General features: G+C 37.6%; 1 protein-coding gene across 1 annotated transcript; it reads right to left on the reverse strand.

Moving 5' to 3' along the window:
• Positions 1–3,269: 3,269 nt before the first annotated feature.
• On the reverse strand, positions 3,270–21,946 carry LOC137796327 (sodium- and chloride-dependent GABA transporter 2-like). Its single transcript, XM_068594205.1, has 15 exons — positions 21,767–21,946; positions 21,187–21,371; positions 20,449–20,583; positions 17,641–17,781; positions 17,238–17,319; positions 14,595–14,727; positions 13,984–14,118; positions 13,711–13,814; positions 11,859–11,983; positions 11,143–11,255; positions 10,877–11,014; positions 10,558–10,660; positions 8,809–8,909; positions 6,783–6,953; positions 3,270–5,228 (listed from the first exon to the last, which is right to left on the reverse strand). Exons 1-15 carry the CDS (start codon positions 21,772–21,774, stop codon positions 5,064–5,066), a joined length of 1,839 nt encoding a protein of 612 aa, XP_068450306.1. The 5' UTR covers positions 21,775–21,946; the 3' UTR covers positions 3,270–5,063.
• Positions 21,947–22,224: the final 278 nt, after the last annotated feature.

Raw genomic sequence — 22,224 nt, forward strand, 5'->3', positions numbered from 1 at the left:
TCAAGGGACAAACAGGAGAGGAATATATTTAGTGTGACTAATTACGGTTTGGACATGGTATTGAAGGCTTTTACAACAGATGACTCCGCCTCCGCCTAACAGATAAATAATTGAAAACTAGAATTGTTTTGCCCAAAGCAAAGTTAATTTTAACACAGTCACAAATCCAGATTAGACTGTCAACCTGTCAACTCAAAGGCACATGTATAATCATATGGAATTTTTTTTTAAATTACCTTTCAAATGACTCTGTGTAGGTTGCTTTCCACCTATTTCTGCTTTTTAACCTTACAAGTACCAAGTTCCCTTCTAGTAAAGTTATGTTATTATAAACTCATATTTTAGATAATGTTAATTAAAAAAAGAAATGTTTACGCATTTCCACATAATTACCATATTGTTTTGGCATAAGCTTGGAGTTGTATGCCTACCAGAGCTTGAGAGGAGGAAGACACGGTACATAGAAACTGCTTTTGTATGTGAGTGTTCGTTTGATAGAAACATATCCAAAAAAGCCAATCAAACATGGCACTCACGTGTTTAGCTCTTTTTTATGTCAGTTTGGATCCTGATTTAGGGTACATGCGTACATCTTTTCTATGTAAGTGTTCCTGGGCTGCATGACCTGCCAGTCATCCTCATTGCTTAGCCCAAGGGAAAACTGGTGTTAGCCTTTACTCAAGTATTCATATAATCTACAGTAATTTATAGTCTAGTATGTGTGATAAAAACATTTATCATCCAGGTGTAAAAGTGGACACATTGATCTCTTTTCCAGGTCCACTTGTATTTTCAAGAATATGTTTTCATATACTTTAATGCAGCGTCTCTCAAACTTTTTCTGTCACATCCCACTTTAGAGAAAGAAAAATGTTCAGGCCCCACTGCCCCAACAAAATTGTAACAAAATGGTTACAACCGTGCTTTTTCAAATAATAAGTAAAGTAAACCAGATGCTTCATCAGACAAAAACTAATACCATGTGCAATCACTTTGTTAAAACAATGCAAATAAAGTTCTATCCATGCAAAGAATAACTAATATTTGGCACAAAAATATACCTATTGTGTCTGCAAATAACCTATTTTGCAGTAAATATCTTTTACAGATAACAATAATGTTCAACCTGTGCCAAACAAAATGAGTGCAGATGTGTGAGCCATCATGTTGTATAAGTATACAAATATTTTTAGAACAAGGTTGGAAATTTTGATACGGCCACTCTTAATTAATTAAATCTATATTCAGTTTTTTGAGACGCAACAGCAGAAAAGCCGACCTCACAGAGACCTCATAGAAACCTCATAGAGACAGCTTTCAGCAAAACAGCAAGAATCGGCGAGTCTCCCCGTAGTTTGCATGTTGAAATGTCCTTGAGCAAAACTGAAGCCCCAGTGCTTCACAGCAGCACACTGCTCCTAAATTACTAATGGTACTAAAATGCAGAGAATAATGTACCCAATGTGGGAATAATGAAGAATTCTTAAAAAAAATAAATGTTTTTTTAAAAAAGATTTTCTTTTCTTTCTTTCTTTTTTTTACCTCTGCGCCCCACTAGAGGGTCATGACCCACAGTTTGAGACCACTGCTTTAATGTCCAAAAACGTTGTTTTGTCCAAAAACTATAAATCTATGATAAGTTGCTTTTTATGATATTACTATGCTGTTTTCAATGTGAATAATCTGTTTATATTGTTGCCTTAATGTACTTTGACTTTTTAATGTAAAGTTGCAAAGAAGAATATAGTTGGTCTTATCTAATGCATTTGGTCTCATGCAAAAGTACTATTCAGTCGTTGAACCTTTTAGCTCCTCCAGGACTATTCCAGTGCAGCTCAATATTTGACATAAGGTCACAGCAGGAGAAGTTCTTTGGTCTTTCCTTTATGACACCTCCCGCAGGCTTTTCAGCCAACTCTTTCCAGATAAATCTCTTTGATATACCCAAGCACCAGTGGTTGAAAAAGTATTGAGACAATTATTCAGATAATTTACAGAGTAAAATTTGCAGTTACCACACATTATTATATCGTCAAACAACTATTTATTTCAGATATAGTGGAGTAATACCAAACGTTACTCAGGCAGAGACAGAAGTCGCTCTTCCTGTGTGGTTGTTATCCAACCTGTTCCTTCTTCATAGCCAGGCCGGCCTCACATGCTTTCTGTGCATGTCAGTGCATTTGAGTTTTCCCCTCTGGCTCGCTCACACCAGCCGCACTGCTCTGCTCTCATAAGGGTTATATATATAACGACGACTTGACCGACAGTACCGTTGCAGAAGAACAGTGTTTACCCCTCTGGTAAACACTGTTAGCTCTGTCACCACTTTCGAGGGGTTTAGCACTGTTAGCGCGGTTAGCACTGTTAGCGCTGTTAGCCACTATCTCACTGCAGATATATTGGAAAGCGATTGAAACTTAATCTCGATTGTTGCACCTTTATTTGCTGTTTAAAGTCATTTAAAGTAAAACCGGGGACATAAAGGGGGTTCATGCTGGTAACATACACATCAACATCCTACCTAAATCCTAAATCCTTGACCACTGTCAATCATATTATAATTTTAATTCACTTCTAGTTTATATTGTATTTGTTACACCCCTGTGAACTGGGGAAGAAATAATCACGAGAGTGATCAAATAGTTTTTATCAGCAAAAACTTTACTGGAATGCCGGGAACTCCTGCGATATGTACAGGCACAGACCAAAGCAATCGAGCCCAGACTCGGGAACAAAACGATCTCAAATAATTCAAAACAATTTAAAACTATATCAAAACGATCCCTTCAACACATATCATATTCCAAACCAGACATACAGTGAAATCAAAACATCTTTTTACAGTCATATACATTATATCACAGCCTGTATAAAAGCTCAAGACTGAAGTAATCGAGTCCAGATTTCAAAACGATCTCAAATCATCTTTCAACTTGTCACATATTGTATTTGCAAAAATAAGTTGATGACAAGACCAGGATGACAGTTTAGACTAGTTCAGTTTTCTCTTGTAGTCAGTGGAGGAAAACTTAAAGGAATCTACTTTTGGTTGTGCCTCATTAAATGTCCCGTCAGTGTGTGTGTGTGTGTGTGTGTGTGTGTGTGTGTGTGTCTATATATATATATATATATATATATATATATATATATATATATATATATATATATATATATATATATAGAGAGAGAGAGAGAGAGAGAGAGAGAGAGAGAGAGAGAGAGAGAGAGAGAGAGAGATGGTGTGTACAAATAAAATGCAAACCTAATTGAAAATATGAAAGATAACTTTATTGAATTCTCACAACTTAGATAATTTGACAAAATATATTCTATTGCTTATACAAAGTCAAGGCACTTGACAACTTTTGAGAACCATCTTCACATCATAACTTTAATGTCAATTTCCGTGAAATCAACTGTTATGCATCTCTACAACATTAACAAGACAACTACAGTGGGGTCCAAAAGTCTAAATCGACTACCAAAAAGGATGTGTATACGTGGCAATGACATAAATCTGATTATCTTGTTTGCACAATATTAACTGAAGACCTTTTAAAACATCTGTAATGGGAGGCATTTTCTGTCGGCAGAACTGCAGATTCAAGAATGTCTTAATCATATTTTTAAAAAATTGATTGATGGGAATTAAAATGATACTAAAGGGTTGTAGCTGGATATGGTTATGAACTTTTCCACTTAATTTATACTATATACTACTTATTAGCTTTCTGCCAGTTTTGTATGGCTAATCGTTCAAAGTACCACGGTTCCCATGAGCTTCAGCAGCTGTTGCTATAAAAAATAATTCACACAGAGGCATTAAGACTACTACAGTGTAGTTGTTGATTTAATCCAAAATCTGAAAGTGAAGTGATTTAAATTGCTGAATGTATTAATTGTGTGCTACAAGGGGAACTCTGTAACTTCAGCCATTAGTGTTACTGGCAACAGAATGTTTTGCAAAGAGTGTCATGAGAGTGCCTGACAAGTGCCAACAGGCGGCATGTTGGCAGTGAACTAACATTTTCTATGAAAATAATGAAAGGGTTTTACTTCTGGAACCCTGGAGACGCTTGAAAGTCTTACTTTGCTTCGCTATACATTTAAAACGTGGCAGTCACCGCCTACTAAGCAGAGCAATCTTTAATCAAGCAGTAACAATGTCAGTGTCATATCAAAACTAAGGTAGAAAAAAACAAACAGTATTAGTACTCTTTAATTTGTTCTATTATTAGAAGAATAATAGAAGAAGAATATCTGTACAATCTGTTAATCAACATAAACATTTGTGAGTTTGAAGACCCGTAAATAAACAATATCATTAGGTGAGAAGAGTGTGGTGGGCTTAATTTTGTCTCTTGGGAGCAGATGCTCTCTCTCTCTCTCTCTCTCTCTCTCTCTCTCTCTCTCTCTCTCTCTCTCTCTGTCTCTCTCTCTCTGTCTCTCTCTCTATATATATATAGAAATTGAGGCTGCATGCTGACGCCTCACAGGAAGAGGGTCTGTGGTTCGGTTCGGATACTGGTCTGGCAGGTCCTTCTGTGTGGAGTTTGCATGTTCTCCCATGTCAGTGTGGGTTCTCTCTGGCTTCCTCCCACAGTCCAAAGACATGCTGCATAGCTTAATTGGACTCTAAATTGCCCGTAGGCGTGAATGGTTGTCTGTCTATATGTCTGCCCTGTGATGAACTGGCGACTTGTCCGGGGTGTACCCTGCCTTCGCCCCTTGACAGCTGGGATCGGCTTCAGCGCCCCGCGACCCTAGTGAGGATAAGTAGTCCGGATAATGGATGGATGGATGGATATATGTATGTAAATTCCTTATAAAGACGGCAGCCTTTCAGCCTCTTTTTGTGTTTCTATACTTTAGTATTTTAAGTACTCAAAGTACTTCAGTACAAAATGTCTATCTATCTATCTATCTATCTATCTATCTATCTATCTATCTATCTATCTATCTATCTATCTATCTATCTATCTATCTATCTATCCATCCATCTATCCATCTATCCATCTATCTATCTATCTATCTATCTATCTATCTATCTATCTATCTATCTATCTATCTGTTTCACACATTTGCATCTCCATTTCAGCTCCACCACCTGCTTTGTATTCATTGGTAGCAGGAGTAAGACTGTTGTCTGGGTTCAAAGGGTATTGCTCGGGCTGCTTTGCTGTGCTGTGCATCTTGATTTCAGGGCGACAAAGCTGCCTGAGGTTCTGTGGAAACAAAATCAGTCAATTCATGTTAGTAGTATTGTTGACATAGGTTTTCCAAACTGGTCAGCAGAAACACATACAGAAATAGAGGGAATTAATGCGAACAGCATCAAGGCTACCTTAGTGCTACTTCCCATTTGTTAAAGTATGGCGACATTGTAATAAACTGAACAAATGTTTTAAAAAAAGGGGAAAAAAGGTAGCAACAGTTGAACGAAATTGAGGAGCACTGAGAGGAATGTTGCTTTCTTGTGCTTGATCCTGTGTTCACACCAAACGCAGCGGGAATTTGACGCGCGATCAGATTACATGCAAAGTCAATCCACAGACACGATAGGTTGTGAAAAACGCAATTAGTGTTGGGCGCGAAAATATCCCAACTTTGGCGCAAAAAACGTGTGATGTAAAGTTGCGTCAGCCAATCAGCGTTGAGAAGCTTCGCCAGTCATCACCGCCGTCCTGCCGTTACTGAATCAAACTTGTGTCGGCCCCCTTGAAGTCATTCAGATGCTGTTGTAGGACTATAAATAATAATATAAACTCAGACACGATGGAGTTTGATGTTCCAACGTTTTCGGAATTTACACAACAAGTATAAAGCAGAACTACTGGTTATTTCTATGGTGGATCGCACCGTGTTTGGTGTGAACTCAGCATATGAGTTTTCCTCTGGGGTCTCCATGAAGCTGACTGTCTTTAGTTTATAAAGTCCTTGTGAACAGATTGTTATTTGATGCATATATTCATGCACCCCGAAGGATGAAGTTTAACAACTGTGTGATCCCCTGACTTTTTTTGTTGTTTTCTTCAAATTCAGAAACATACAGGCTCTAATATACAAACTTAGACTACAGAGGAAAGCCTTCTCTCTCACCTCTAATCTCTCACACTTCTTAGTGTCAAGTTGAGTTTTTTTGTTGTTACGTGCAGCTGCAGCTCCTTGACATGCATGTCTGGCTGCAGGGCCTTGTCAATCCACGACTGTTCATTTTAAAAGCTTTTACATCTCCTGTGTGTCTTTAATTGGACTCGGAGTGTTGTACAACAATACTTGTGCTATAATTCTCTCAGTAATTTCTTCTCAATGTTGGAACATTTTGTAATTGAATAATTTTTAATAATAATATTTTTTTTTTTAAAGTATTACTACAATGTGAACAAAATCCAACTATTAGATAAGGGACACAAAGTTGCAATGACTTCAGCCTCCCGGCATTACTGAAAAAGTTTGTTTTTCATTTTTAGATTGACATGTATATTCACAAACTAATCTGATATTGTAATGATCCTATTGAGGCTGCAACTACAGATTGTTTTTTAAATCTGCTGTTATATATTTTACAGTAATCATTAGTTAAATGAAATGTCTGAAAATAGTAAAAAATAAAAATAAAAAAAACACACCAAAGAATTATCCAGATTCTATCCAGAAATTATCAAATTGAAACCTTTCAATTGTGTTTTTGTCCGACCAAAAGATCAAAAATATGAATATCACATGTTTTTGGAATATTCATATTTTGTTAATTTAATCTTTCTTTATTGAGTACATACCTGCCCTATAGTCCCTTTCATCTGCACGAGTTTAAAGATGATCCACAGGGGAACCAGGAGAACACAGAGCATTCCTAGAGACCAGCCCAAAGCATAAGCCCAGTTCGGATAGATGTAGGTTTTGTTGAACTTGAGAGGCTTGTATCTCACCAATGAAAAGATGAAGGTACTCTGACATGGGGAAAAAACTATTATTATTTTCATCCAGTTTCAGTGAACTCAGGTCAGATCACTAACTTATGTTTTACACGGTGAAAAACAATCTGGGGTCAAATTGACCACGAAGAACAGAGATGCATACAAAATGTGTACAGGACATTGAAAACATATCATCATGTTAATTGTGTGTATACCCAGTTGTCCCCATTAAATTAGTAAAAGTCATGAAATATGAAGCAAAAAAATTTATGTCAACCATTTATTTAGAGACGTTAAACATTGAATGGTGTCAAATTTACCCCAAAGATAATAGGAGGGTTAAAGAATGTTATGTTTACTATCAACACATGTATGTGCTCGCCATGAACACAAGACACATGTGAATAATATATAAATATATTGTGGTGCTTTTCACAACATGAGCCAAACTATTTTGACACTTCTGTCCAGATACGTTAGTGTCCTTTTGGTCTGGGCAAGTTCATCACAGATTCAGATTCAACTTGTCAAAGTCTGTGGCATCGGTCTGACAATGGGGGCAGAGGGTTATATTTTGCAGGATCCAATGTAGCTAGCTGGGCCTCCATGCGCTGCTCGTTTACTTTCTGATAAGCAACTTGAGATGTGAGACTGAATTTGGAGTTGAGACAATGTTGAGAACTACTGTGCTGTTGTTTCAAAATGCCAGGCTAATTTAAATTTAAAAAAAACAACTGAATTATCGTCAGTAGCCTTTGGGCTCCCGGAAAGCATTTCAACCAATGCGTTTGGCCTCTTTTGCTCTCCGTCGGAGCCCTGGAGCCAGTTTCACACAGATAGATTATAAACTATATACAGACGACAGAATACACGTGCCTTTATAAGATCTAGTCAGACTTCAGATATACGTCTGAATTCATCTATTGCACGTTGAATGCTGTCTGGTTCTTGACTCTCTGAAAGTGCAGTCTTGCAGCAGAGCTAAAATGTGACTGCGCTCTGCATTGTTGGCTGCCTACTGTTAGCTAACCACAAATTATGAGCCACGTTTTCCCCTTCTTTTTTGTTACCAACAGGGAAACATGACTCTTAGTTTACAGCCTGCCTCGGGATATCAGGGTTAACTTTATAGCCTAACATAGAATAAAAACTGTAACCCGACGCTGACCTCTTGACTGTCAATCTCCTCTGGGAAAAATTCAGACTGTTTTATTGCCCAGACTCCAAAATCCCCCAGAAGAGTGGAGAGGCTGTTATTATCATATTGTCAGCATGAGTGTTTTTTTTCATCCTCACGCTTTGCTTTGGTCCACATAATTTTAGACATGTATGTTATTTTTCTTTGGCTTTGTTGAAATGAACATTGTTGTAATTTCTCATTTGAAATGCCCCAAACGTTAAATGTTTGACATAATAAATATAATCATTTTTTTCTCTACTTCAAGCACCAGTTTTGGTTGTTTTTGTATACTATAGTTTAATGTTATGTAACCATTTCATTCCCTCTACTTTTACTTTTACTCAGAGGCAGTTGAAGTTAAATAGTGATTAATAGAGAAAGTGGGGAAAAAAGAGACTATATTTGTTCTGTTAAATGTCAACATGGACCATGTATTACGTTTCCTGAGTTACCACAAACACAGTGTCACTTCACAGTAGGCAATATGTATTTCTGTACATATTAATACACTCTTTTCAGTCCACACTTTTTAAATCCACCTACAACCTACAGCACGAGTAAGAGGCAGTGATGAAATTTGAAAGTCAATGTAAACTGAAAACATCTTTGAATTTGGTGTTAATGGCCAAAATCTATATTATCCACAAATACATCAAACTACACACATTTTTTAATACTGAGACAATTTTAAGAAAATATTTCACTCACCAGACAAACAGTGGGGGTGATGTAAAGCCAGCAGTACTTCATTAGGCAGCCTGGACGGTAACCTACCATGTCTTCAATATTGTCAAAGAGACGATTTGCACCTAGTAATGAAAAGGAAATTAAACACCCTGTTTTGACTTCAAATCTGCAAGTATGAAAAAAACATTCTTCTCGATCACCCAAAAGACAAGTTTGATGACTGACACTGGCTCTAAATCCCACATGAATTGAAACTATTCATATATTATTATTCACTATTTTATTTTTTGTATAAAATATTGAACTACCATAGCTGATAACGTTGCTTTAAAGTTTAGCATAATTGCTCACCTAACCCCAAACACCTCTCAGGAGGCATTTAAATTCTAGTTGACAAGGAAGCAGTTTGAATGATGTGTTATGTATAGTGAATGTATCGAGCTCTCTTAGATCTTTTGTAGTTATTGAAAGTCAAAGAAAGAGTGCCACAGAGATCAGACGCCCCCTGCCCCTCCCCGTCCTCCCCGCCCCTCAAGAGGTTCAAATGTCTATTAAGCTTAAACAGGAGTGACAGCTGAATGTAAAGGAAAGCACAGGACTTTAAATGTGGATTAAATATATAGTAAATCAACGAACCAAGTACCACAGGAGTTTGGCATTAAGTAGAAGTGCAGTCCATGTGCCAAAAATGTGCTAAAAGAATGTGAGATAGGACTGAAGCGTCAACACTCACCTCAGTCAGTAATAAACAAACAACGTGTAGGTTGGAAACCCAGAGAACATCAACAGTCAAATTTTATTTTTAGTGTATTTTTAACACTTGACTGTTTAACCTTTTGCCATCATTTTGTTCAGTTTAGAGATATTGTTAACTCTGCTGCAGCCTGAACTTAAACCTGATTCAATGGGTTTAATGTACTTTTAAGTCCCAAACTTGTCTGCTCTTGATATTTTGGACCAACACAAGACTGAATCTTTTAAATAATCCTTCACATTTGATCATTAAAAGAGTTGTGACTTGGATATGTACAGAGTGCACTTTTGTACAGTTGTTAGTGCTCTCTGGTGGACAAAATCTGCAATGGAGACAGTGTTTCTAAACAACATTAAACTTTTTTTATTGCTGTTTCATATTACTTTTATGCATACATTTTTATACATAAACCCAGATACTGATGTATTGGGCCTATTTTCCAGCTGTTAAAATCAACATCAAAAAACATTCCTGATGTCAACAAAATAGAAGTAACTTAATTAACTGAATAATTCTTATATTCTTGTGTTTTTTAAATATTCAACAGAAAATGCTCTCAATCAATATTTTACAGAAAATAAAATTAGGACTTGACCTATATTATTCATATTGATAAATATTTCAGAAAGCTTCCTTTAAGACCGCAGGTGCTCGGCAGATGAAGTTGGTGGACTTCAGCACAGTCTGCTGAGCCAGTTGCTCACAATTTTTTCCATTAACTCAGATGTTTCAGATTTACTGGAATGCACTGACATAAATCTCATTTCCCTCCAGTAATAAATGAGTCAAAGCATGTTTTCCTTCACTGGTTAGATCAGTTTTAACTTGAAAAATTACCAATCACTGAATAAAGGTTTTTAATGATTTGCCTCAAGGAATAAAAACCACAGTATGAAAATATTATTAAAACTTCTAATAATTTAACTTCTAATAAACTTCTAATAATTTTCAAAGATAATTTTAATAAGCATGTAAACAAAAGCTGTAATGAAACCATTGTTTGATTAATGACTCACCGTATATCCATCCGATTGCTATCGACTGAAACACTGAAAGAAGCAGAAGATTGTTGCCACTACAAACGTAATGGTCAAAAAGTTGAAGGAAATATAAGCCTCCCTGCATGAAAATAAAGAGGAAATTGTTACTGTGCATCAAACACAAAAACAACACAACAATCTTGCCTAATGCTTAGATGCTTAACATGTTTGCTTTGCTTAAATTAGATGACTCAGCATGCTGCAGGTCCAGGAGAGATTGTATCGGCCTTTTTGTGGACGGCAAGCAGTCGTGCTTTTTATTCATTGTGAACACACCACCAACATGAGTTCATACCTCTGAGACCAGAAGGAGACCGAGGAAGAAGAACACAGAGCAGAGACACAGCAGCAGCAACTCTCGACGATAAGCTCTTCGAAACACGGTGGGGAACATGTCCGTCACGGAGGTCATCAGGCACTCCAGACTCACAAACTGCCAAAGACACAGCATGAAGAGTCAACTGAGACACTGAAAGCTGTTGTATACAATTAACAAAGCTAAATAATAAAACTAACTTTCAATCAGCTTAATGCAAATGTTTTTTGTTTTTTTAATCGCACCTGTGTATCTGCACCCAACAAGATGACCATGACGAAGAAACAAATAGCCCATAACTGAGGAAAAGGCATCATGGCTACTGCACGTGGATAGGCAATAAATGCCAAGCCAGGTCCTGTATTTGAGAACATGCAAATTAAACTTTTTGATTTCAAATATAAAGCACAGTTGCTATTATTAATATTGCAATCCTTTAAATAGCTACCCCAAGTTGTTATTATTTTGGAATTTACAAAGCTCATTACCTTTATGTCTATGTGCTTAATAATAATATAAAAAAAACTCAAATTAAAAATCATCAGTTATGTTTAAATATCCCCTCACCAATGACTCGCATCATCATAAAGAGACACACGTATTTGGACTGGAGGCAGCACTCAAAACGCATTAGCATTCTCCTGTCTCACTGAGTGTTAGCATTTATTTTGGTTATTAAAGCTGACAGTGGCATATTACATATATATAGCGAAGTTTATTTTCTTCCCTGTTTTGTCACGTGATGTTTTTTATTTTGAAAGGAGGATCTTGTGAATCTGTGAACAATCAGTAGTGGGCCTTAAATTACAAAAGGTTTAGAACCCCTGATGAAGCAACATTAACAGTTTTTGAGAGATCTATACTCTCAACCCTGTCTATATCATTATTTATAGTGGAAGCACTTTACCAAAACAGATCAAATGTATGTACTGTAACAGAAGCGTTGGAGTGGCGGTCTCACCAGTAGCAGCCACTTCAGATATGGGCAGTCCTTGTTCGTAAGACATAAAGCCCAAAACGGAAAAGATGGCAAATCCTGCCACAAAGCTTGAAGCGCCATTTACCAAACATAGAACAAACGTGTCCCTGAGGAAACAAACAAAACAAGTGTGAAGCGAATGAATGACTCTTTGGTAATATTGTTTACTTTTCTTTTTTAGACAAATGGAATTGGGTCCATGTTACAATGAGAAGAAAACAATAGCCTGGAGTCTGATGTAGAGATAACGGTAAAAGTCAACACAGTGGCTGCTCAAGATGCCAATGATCATAATGATATATTGACATCTAGCTATAGCCTGGAGTCTGATGTAGAGATAACGGTAAAAGTCAACACAGTGGCTGCTCAAGATGCCAATGATCATAATGATATATTGACATCTAGCTATATACATAAGGATGATGAGTAATGTAAAATGTTAAGGCCGATGCGGTGGATTATCATCTTTTTATGATTATGTCTGCCTTCATCATTAACTCGTCCTTGATTAAGAGCATGCAGGTTGATTGAATAAAGGCTTTTACTTTACTGTACCTCTTCCTCTCCTAACATTTCTAACTTTGATGCCGCCCTAGTGGCTGCATAAAAAAAGACAGAGTGTTAGAGAGCAAAACATGCTGGAAGCAACACATAGACTACCACAGTTTATATCAAGAGATCAGCGTAATCTTCTACAAACAAAATGTATGCAAGCACAATACGTTGCTAGAATTGTTTGACATTTCTACACATTATGGCTTTAAAAGTGTAGAAAGGAAGAAAATCTTTATTTTAAGATTTCCTTTCTCCTATCATGTATTAATCATGTTGCTGATTAATTGAGCACTTGATTTCTTGAATCTTTTTCAAGTTTTCACATACTACTGTATCACAACTTTAAGTAAACTATGAGACCAAAGGTTGAAAATGATAAACATAAATTAGAACAACACAGCATATTGTTATTATGGTTGTATCTTTAACAGAACAGCTTAAAGAGCACAAACTAGATCCAAACTAAGGCTGCTTACCTATTTACGTTTCTGACAGAAATGTGTTTACTATGGGAAACATTCTCTGGTTCCAGCTTCTGAAAGTTGATTTGCTGTTAATCTTTATTATATACTATAACTATTTATATATTATAACTGTGAAATTTGCCTCTTTTGGTTTCAACTGTTAAATTGACAAATCAAGAAATTTAAATATGTTGCCTGGGAAAATGGTTTAGAGCAAATCAGCATATAATTTAATGACTAGTTGTGTCCCAATTCAAGTCCTTGTCATGGTCTCTGCTGTGCTTCTCCCCCCCTCCCCCTGTTTTCCTGTTGCTTTCAGTTTGGCCTGTGTGGGTGTGTCTGCCTGGGCGTGGCCTTCCCCTCCTGCTGCCAATTTACAAAAACACCTGCAACCTGTTTCCCTCATCAACCTCACAGTATACTACCCCCGTTCTCTCTCCACTCCTCGCCAGATCATCAGTTCACACACCCGGAGCGGCTGCCACGGCCTCTTTGGATTCCAGCATTAACTTGTGCTTAACTTGAGCTTTCTCAGCCACTCAGCTCCCCAGAACTCCCTGTAGGAATTGCCCAGCCTTCCCACCACCAGACCCCAGCCCGCAGAGGAAGCCCACAAAACTCCTACTTCTCTCTGGCTTGGAAATAAATATCATTGTCTATCAATCCTGCTACTTGTGTTGGCTTTTTAGTCCAGCCTGGCATTACCATGACAGTCCTAATATATGTCAGAGAAAGCAAAAGACTTTTTTTTGTGTGAGAATCTATGTGTTTTCATGATGCATTTAGACATTTTAAAAAAAGCAGAGAGCACTTACTTGTAGCAATCGTTATTGTATTGATTGTAACTGCCCAAAGCTGTCAAACTCCCTTGACAAATCCCAAACGAGAAAAGAACTTGTGCACCTGCATCCATCCAAACCTAAGCAGATGCCAAAACACACATAGTAGTAAACTTTCACCACTTAAACTATTGTAAAAGTGGACGCATACATTGTACAATTGAAGTATTTTACAGTATTTGGGCTTCCACTGGGAGGCGATTGTGCGGGCAACTTGTCTGAAGTTTAATGTTTAACTTTATTACTTACTTGAGGATCGACCAACCTGGTCGGGTCGGGATACAGATAGAAAGTTATGCCAGCCATAGCTCCTGGTAAAGTGAGTCCACGAGCCAACAGAACTACTAGCATCAAGTAAGGGAAAGTGGCTGTAAAGTAAACCACCTGTCAAAATAAGACAAAGGACGTTTTCAAATGTTTTAATTCACAATGTATTAGTGGAATCGGACAAAAAGCTTTAACAAAACAGCAACAGAACAAGCATGAGTTACATTAAGGAAAAACAAATCAAATATCAACAGGATATTTGTGAAATATTATTTCCTAGACGTGCAGCTGGCACATAATATATCACACAAAAAATATCTTCTTGTTATACTTCAACCAACCATACCAAACATAAAAACTGATGTTTAGTGATGTATACATCTTGTAAAAAGATGCAGAATCCAGTTTATAATATAAAAAAGCTGTGCAGTTTTCTAAGTGATAGTTTTGTTTCAGAAATGTGCAAAACATTTCTAAAAAACGTTATAAAGTTCAGTGTGTGAAGCATAATTTTGCAGTGTACACTCTGCCATCTAAGGAGGCGTCGGCATTTGCAATGTTTTATTTATTGAGGCATTTCCTGTACTTTGTACCTTTCCAGTGGATCTCACTCCTTTCCAAACACAGAAGTAGCAAAGGAACCATGCCAGTAAGAGACACAGGGCCAACTCCCACCTCAGGCTACCAATCTCGTCAATCCCTTTAGATATACCCAACACTCGTCTCCTGAAAAGAAAACATATTGTCAAAACAGGGTCACTACGAAGACAAAAACACCGGGAACGTTTTTCACAACTATAATTAATTCATAAGATAATTAAGAAGGTTATTAGGGTAGTGAAGCATCAATGTGACTGATCACATTACACATTGTTGTGGTTACATTGCATCACATTCATGTGGAAAATAAGCAAGTATTTTTTTTCAGTTTTTGGTGGAAATTAATATTTAAGATATTTTTGGTAACACTAATACAGTAATGCAGCTTAAAAACTATCCACTAATTATGCTACCTAATATTAAAGATGCTCTGCATGACCATCCGCCCAGTGCAATCAAATAAATACATAATTTGTTTCATTTTGCGTCATTTTTTATCTGTCATTTTCTGCTCAGCAAGTGACATGGAGAAAAAATAGATTAGTATTTTTGTGCATGAGTAGCTTGCCAGCAAGTGTAGAGTATCAAACAGTCTGCTTCTCAAACAGTATCACCTATAGTCATCCTTATAGACCATGAATGGTTTGGGGAAAGAAAAACCTCCTGCAGGGACACAACACGTTGTTCATGTGGTGTATCACTGAAAATTGAAGTAAAAAATGACGGTTGTTTTTAATGTCTGAGCTACATTCATAGATTACAGAATGTTCTACATGTTATCTACTTAGAAAAGTTGACCATGACATAGCAACATTTATTTCACACACCCTGTTTTATGTATTTGTTGCCAAATAATATTTGTAAGTAATCTTTGTAGAATTCTGTTCCAATCAAAGAGAATATAGACTTGGCATATATATATATATATATATATATATATATATATATATATATATATATATATATATATATATATATATATATATATATATATATATAATCAGAAAACTTCAAACTTCAAAACATTCTGAGCCTGTTTTGACACATTGTTTGTGACATATGAGCAACTCTCTTGCATTGAGCTGTACTTTGAGCTAAATGTATAAACAGTTTGCTACTATGTGAATCCTGCATATTGCACTTTAAAATTACTTTCTTCTCGCGTTAATTTCTCTTGTTTGTTCTTGTACAGTTTTACATACTTTCTCCCTTTACTCTAGTTGTATATATATACGTCTTATTACATTTTTCTTATTGTTTTTTAAAATTAAATTCTCCTTTTATTTGTACTTATTTACGTATTTATTGACCCCAACTTGTCAAATACCGATGCTTGGTCCTGTTCCCCTGAACGTCTGATCCCGACGCAACTAACGTTGTATAAAAGAGAGATACAGTGCACACAGGGCAGGTTGTAGTGGATGTGTTAAACCAGTGGTTCTCAAACTGTGGGGTGCAACCCTCTATTTATTTTTTTATTTTTATTTTTTTAAGAATCCTTTATTAATCCCACAGTGGAGGAATTATTCTCTGCATTTTACCCATCCTCAGTAATTAAGAAGCTTTGTGCTGCTGTGAAGTACTGTGCCTTCAGTGTCTTGCTCAAGGACACTTCAACATGAAACTATGGAGAGAAAACAGGGATCCAACCGGCTCCCTTGGTAATTGTTGGAAGAAAAACAATATTCACACTTAATCATGTACTGTTTCACTGTTATATTCAGACTTCTCATCTTACTGTCTCTGTTTAATCTTACACACAAACTCAGCATCTCTCCTGATAGCAGGGAGACAGGGGAATCTGTATCTTTCTATCTGAAAGAACGTGCAGTTCCTTTGTTATCGTATGACCCTTTCTTACAAACCGCTCTATGGGACGAGTGGAAAGATTCCCGATTAGGCCGAAGACGTCATGAGGGTTTCTGTTAGTAGATCACGATGTGTATCTAAGAGATGGTTCTTTGAGAGATCTTTGAGAAGTCTTGGATATGCAATTTGTCTTTCACCTTGAACTTCTAACTTTGCTCCTTCTTTGCAACGAATAAATGTTCCTGTTTTAATGATTATACCACTCTCAAGTGTCGAGTAAATTTTTTTAACAGTAATGTTTTTTGCCAAATATTAGTTATTTTTTTGCACGTATGTAACTTTATTTGCATTGTTGTAACAAAGTAATTGCACATGTTATTAGTTTTTGTCTGATGTAGTGATCTGGTTTACTTGAAAGGGATTTCAATTTTCTTTAATCTCTTAATAAAAAAGCACAAATGGAGGAGTCTCAAAAAGTCAGACCATTTTGTACCAATGTTGTTGGGGCGGTGGGGCCCGAATATTTTGCTTACTCCAAAGTGGGGTGTGACAGAAAAAGTTTGAGAACTACTGTGTTAAACAAACACAGGGCATTCGTCAAGTAGACTAAATGTTGACATTTTGTCACGTGAGTTGTCAGTGTCATTAGTTATGTGAGTCTCTGGTCATTTGACTTATGGTAGTAATGTGACTTAGTAATTCGTTCAGTGGACTGTGTCTAGAGAAAGAGGAAAGACAAACGCACAAAAGAACAGGGTGTCAATGCACCTTTAGCGATTATGCTCCGAGAAACACATCAGCTATGAAGAGGTGTGAATCAAACTCACTCCCAGAATTCTGTTGCAGGCGATGTTGCGTTCGCTGTCCAATTGGATGATACATTTGTTTTATCAAATTCAACACAAGACTCTGAGAGAGAAAAACAAGAGGAGATGTTTTCATTGATCAAAGTGTACATGCATATTTGAAAAGACAGATGCAGTTCTACTCACCAAATACAAAAGAATCCTCAACAATGCAATAGTAATTTCAGCTGTAAAGGACCCTCCACTGTGGTAGTTTTAAAAGTAGCTTTTGTCTACCTGTGTTCCAGGCATTTATAATATAAAAAAGTTGTGCAGTTTTCTAAGTGATAGTTTTGTTTCAGAAATGTGCAAAACATTTCTAAAAAACCTTATAAAGTTCAGTGTGTGAAGCATAATTTTGCAATGTACAGGTATCTAAGGATACCTGTGTTCCAGGCATTTCTGCAGCTGGCCCATGGGATCTCAGCGCTGAAGGACGAGAAGAGGTAAAAGAAAGCCCACGCCTGGATGACAATGTATGAGACAGCCGCATATGCAATCACAACCTGGGTAGCGTAGCCAATACCTGAGGAGACAGAAAGGGTGTGGACAATGTAGATTATAGATAATGACGGACGAAATAATAAAACATATAGGTCTACAGTCGGGGTAGGCAACATTTGCCACCATTGACCTTTGGTTGTCATGTCAAGTATTGGGCCCAAATGTTGATGAGTGAAAAAAAGTAACTTTATTCTTATAAAAACAGGATTCTTCAAAACCGGATTCTCAAAAATACAAACAGGATTCCGGCAGAACGAAACAACAGAACCATGAACTAGGGGAGGTGTTCAGCAAGCAGCGAGCCCAAACACTGGCCCCACATGGATCGTATGACTGCACCATAACCCTGCTCCCAGGCACCCCCTTACCCTCTGGCCATCTCCTTAACCTTTCTCGCCCGAAAAGAGGGGATTGAGTTACGCTCACGACTGCCTAGCGAATGGTATTACCCGACTCTCCTCCTCCCCTGTTGGCATGGGGTTCTTCTTTGTAGGCAAGAAGGACCGCCCGCTACACCCCTGCACAGATTACCGTGGTCTTAATGAGCCCACTGTTAAAAACAAATACACTCTTCCTCTCATTGACCCTGCCTTTGAGCCGGGCCAAAAACAGGATACTCAAAAACACAAACAGGATAACAGCGGAACGGAACAAAAGGTAGCGACAGGAACAGGACCACAAAGTAAACACACAGTACAACCCGACAAGGGAACAGAAGACACACGGGGCTTCAGTACGAGAAGTGGAGGATTAGGCATAGCAGGGGATGGTGCGGGTGATTGGACACAGGAGGAAACAAAAGGACAAGGCAGACAATCAACGGATCAGAAAGTGCAGGGAACACAGAGAACACAAGAGATACAGACTACAAAATAAAACAGGAACCCAGAAAAACCCAAACCGTGACAGTGGTGGCTTGACCAATGGCACACTCACTATAAGTCTCAGGCCAAAATATGTCTCTGCCACCTGTTGGCAGTTACAAGGCCTGTTATTTATGGCTGTTTGAATGTTTTTCTTTCCACGTCCACATTCCATGAAGACCTGCCTTCCTATGCGTCTGGTTTGCTGCTTGGTGGAAGGTTGGTCGGTTAATGACTTCATCACGGTACGTCATATAGCATCTTCATACCTGAAAAAAGCTGGCACAACTGCCACGACCATCGTTAAGTAACTAGTTAACTTAGTTAACTTGTGTTTAATGATTTTTATGATGCAGAGGAGACTTTTAGGAAGAGAAACCAAGTGAGACGGAGTCAAACGCTACCAATCTGTGTCCAGTTATCCAGAACGCTACATGTTGCAGTCATGTTGAAGTTAGTTAGCACACACATGTTGATTTAAACATAACTAGAAGTACTGAAGAGATATTTATTAGGCTGTTGGGTCACTGGGAATCAAGATTTGAACACTTCCTCATTTGTCTGATATATCTTTATACTTGAGATTTCTGGGTGCATCTCAGAGTCAGTACTAATCTCTGGGTCACATTAGGTCTTTTGATATTTTGCCAAGTGGGGCGTTCCAAGAAGCAACAGACACACCCATGTGTGCACATAGAATGTCATTAGGTTTCTTCGAGATGAGTCAGTTCTGCGCAGAATCGATTGCCGGCGATCGTCGCGCAATGCATGCCGGTTAGATTTGTGTCCGACTTGCTCCCGACTTCCTCTGACGTTATGCACACGTGGTCAACGATACACTCACGAGAGCAAGGCGGCCGTCAATTTTAGAGCCAGGCGCTGCAGCAGCTCTCAACCGACTGCCTGGCCAAGTGCATGATGGGAAACACTTGGCTCTCGCCACATCAGAGGCTCTTAGATCTGACAGCAAACACGAACTGTTGTAAAAAAAATCCCCTTTTTCTGTGTAGTTGTAACACTTAACGCTCGATTGTTGACTATTGGTCTCAGGTTTCATCTAAAAACATATCTTGCGTGGTTGATAATACAAAATCATATAATAAGATTCTCTAATTAAACCTAGTAAAACTCAGGGAAACATGTTCATTATTCTCCACAGTTTAAGTGATAGATAGTGATAAATATTTCCTTTATCTCAACTCAAAGTTCAAGGTCAACTTGAGGAAATTTCTTTTGCAGCCAGTATTCACATGAAAACAGAATACAAAAGGCCAACATCGACAATACATCAAGACATTAAAACACAGAGCTGGAGCAGGGAAATAAAAGATTCACACACATTTACAATAGTGCAAGTGTGCAAGGAAAGGGCAAAGAGTTCAGCCAGAGTGCTTTATGCTATTGAGCGTATTGATAGCATTTGGGATGAAAGAGACATGGAATCTTAGAGTTCTCTTAACGGTCTAATAAAACAACGTTCTGGAGGCAAAACTTAAACACCTTTATGAGAGGATGGTTCTAGCAGCCCAATATAGCATTAGCCATTTTAAGACTTATCAAAGACCATAACCTGACGCCTTATGATTTCATGTACCTGCATTTCATGCATTTGTATAAATAAAAGGGAAGTTTAACCCTTGAAGGGTGAAACATTTCCTTTTAGATTTTTTTAATATATATATATATATATATATATATATATATATATATATATATATATATATATATTACACATACTGTAAATTTAATTGTGAAAATTGTCAGAATGATGATGATTATGATTATTATTCCCAGTTACATGGTGCTTTTCTTTTAAATACACTAACCTTCAAACAAAGGGCAGAAATGCCTCCAACAGGTAATACATCCTTGAGATGTGAACTGTCCCATGGCCGTCTCCAGGAGGAACATCGGTATCCCACAAGAGAGCAGAAACAAGACGTAAGGAACCAGAAATGCACCTGAGAGAAAGATGACACGCGCATCAAAACATTGCTTCCTCTGTAAACCAGATAACAATTACATCAAACATGTTGGTTCATGTTTGTAGAGAGACTATTATGTAAGAAAATCATTGTTCATAGTCTTTTCTTTTGTCTTTTTTTTTAAACATCTGGATACAGAAATAACCAAGATGGATTATTCTTATAAAATGTATTCCGTAAATTCTAAAGAACTGGTAAAAAAAAAAAAAAAAAAACATCAAACACCTTTATCAGTGTCCTTAAAAAAATCAAACACTGCATGCAGTGTTCAGCAAACATGGAATGACTTTCTGATGAACATACCACATAATGTTTGTAAGTAACTGAATGACTTCCAAATTTGTCAGCAAAACAATGATCCTTTGTCCCCTGAGCTGCATTTGGTTAAACCAAGACAAATGGTTCCTTTAAGAACAAAGAGCAGCCTTGATTGCCTGAGCAACTTTCTTATCGTTTAAATCTTTTATACGTCACTGTTCTTTTTTCTTAATGACATAACATTTTTTTTCAAGCGCAGCTGCATGACTTTGTGCAGAAGAGTAAAAGCATTGTATGTTTTTCTTGTTGCATCCTGCTTACCTCCCCCATTTTTGTAGCATAAATATGGGAACCTCCAGAGGTTTCCTAGCCCAACCAGAGTTCCTGCTACAGCCAACAGAAATTCCAACTTGTTCCCCCACTGGCCTCGATCCAACAGTTGTGTCTTCTTCACCACATTCTTATCCAGCCCAGGCATGTCAAGGCTGTTTCCTTTGAGGAATGGTCTTAAAATGTGCAGGAAAAACAACAGATAATTAAAGGTAATGAAATTGAAACTGAAATCTCCTTCAATCTCTTCCACATTTATAGGAAAAGTACAATCAGACCTTTGTAGCTCTGGGTTTTTCTACAGAGACTAAACTACTCAGGTGATGGTTTGGCTGTGACCATAACACCTTAGTAGCTCTGGGTTATGTACAGACACAAAACTACTCAGCTGATGGTTTGGCACTGCTCATAAGCTTCCCTGTTTTATTTGTTGAACTTGAGCTTGTGGGATTATCAGGAATGGAAAGTTTTCACCGGAAAGTGTTTATCAGAAAGCTGCACTTATTGAAGCACATTTTAGAATTCCAGCAATGCATTTAGCAGCCAAGTGTAAAACAAAAAAGGTACTTACCCCTCCATCACAAAGCACCCTCCCCCAAGAGTTGCTTACAGCTACAACAAACTGATCAGTATTCCTCTCAGCTGGGTGCACTGCAGGATCTCTAAACAAACAACATGGCTTGAACAGAGCCAGAGTGAAAAACAATGTAGCTAGGGTTTCCTTTGGCTTCTCTATGACATAATTATCTGTCGCACTGGTACGCATGCCATGCCGTCTCACTTGCTAAAGTGTTTTGCTCTGACAAAGGTCCAAGGTATACCACTTCCCTGCAGTATTTTTCCACTGAGACAGAGCAGCGTGAGTCACTGAGATTAGCACATTTGCTTACAACTAACCCAAATCAGCTGAGCCGTTTCTGTTATGTCAGTGCTCATGCAGGCTATCGTTATTTGCCAAATAGGAATTTGATAAGGAGCATAAATCATTAAAATACCAACAATGTATTAGAATGCAACCTTGGCTTCATA

The sequence above is a fragment of the Clinocottus analis genome, unplaced genomic scaffold, assembly GCF_023055335.1.
Source record: "Clinocottus analis isolate CAN_PGR_092001 unplaced genomic scaffold, fCliAna1.0.p SCAF_3, whole genome shotgun sequence".
Lineage (NCBI taxonomy): Eukaryota > Metazoa > Chordata > Actinopteri > Perciformes > Cottidae > Clinocottus > Clinocottus analis.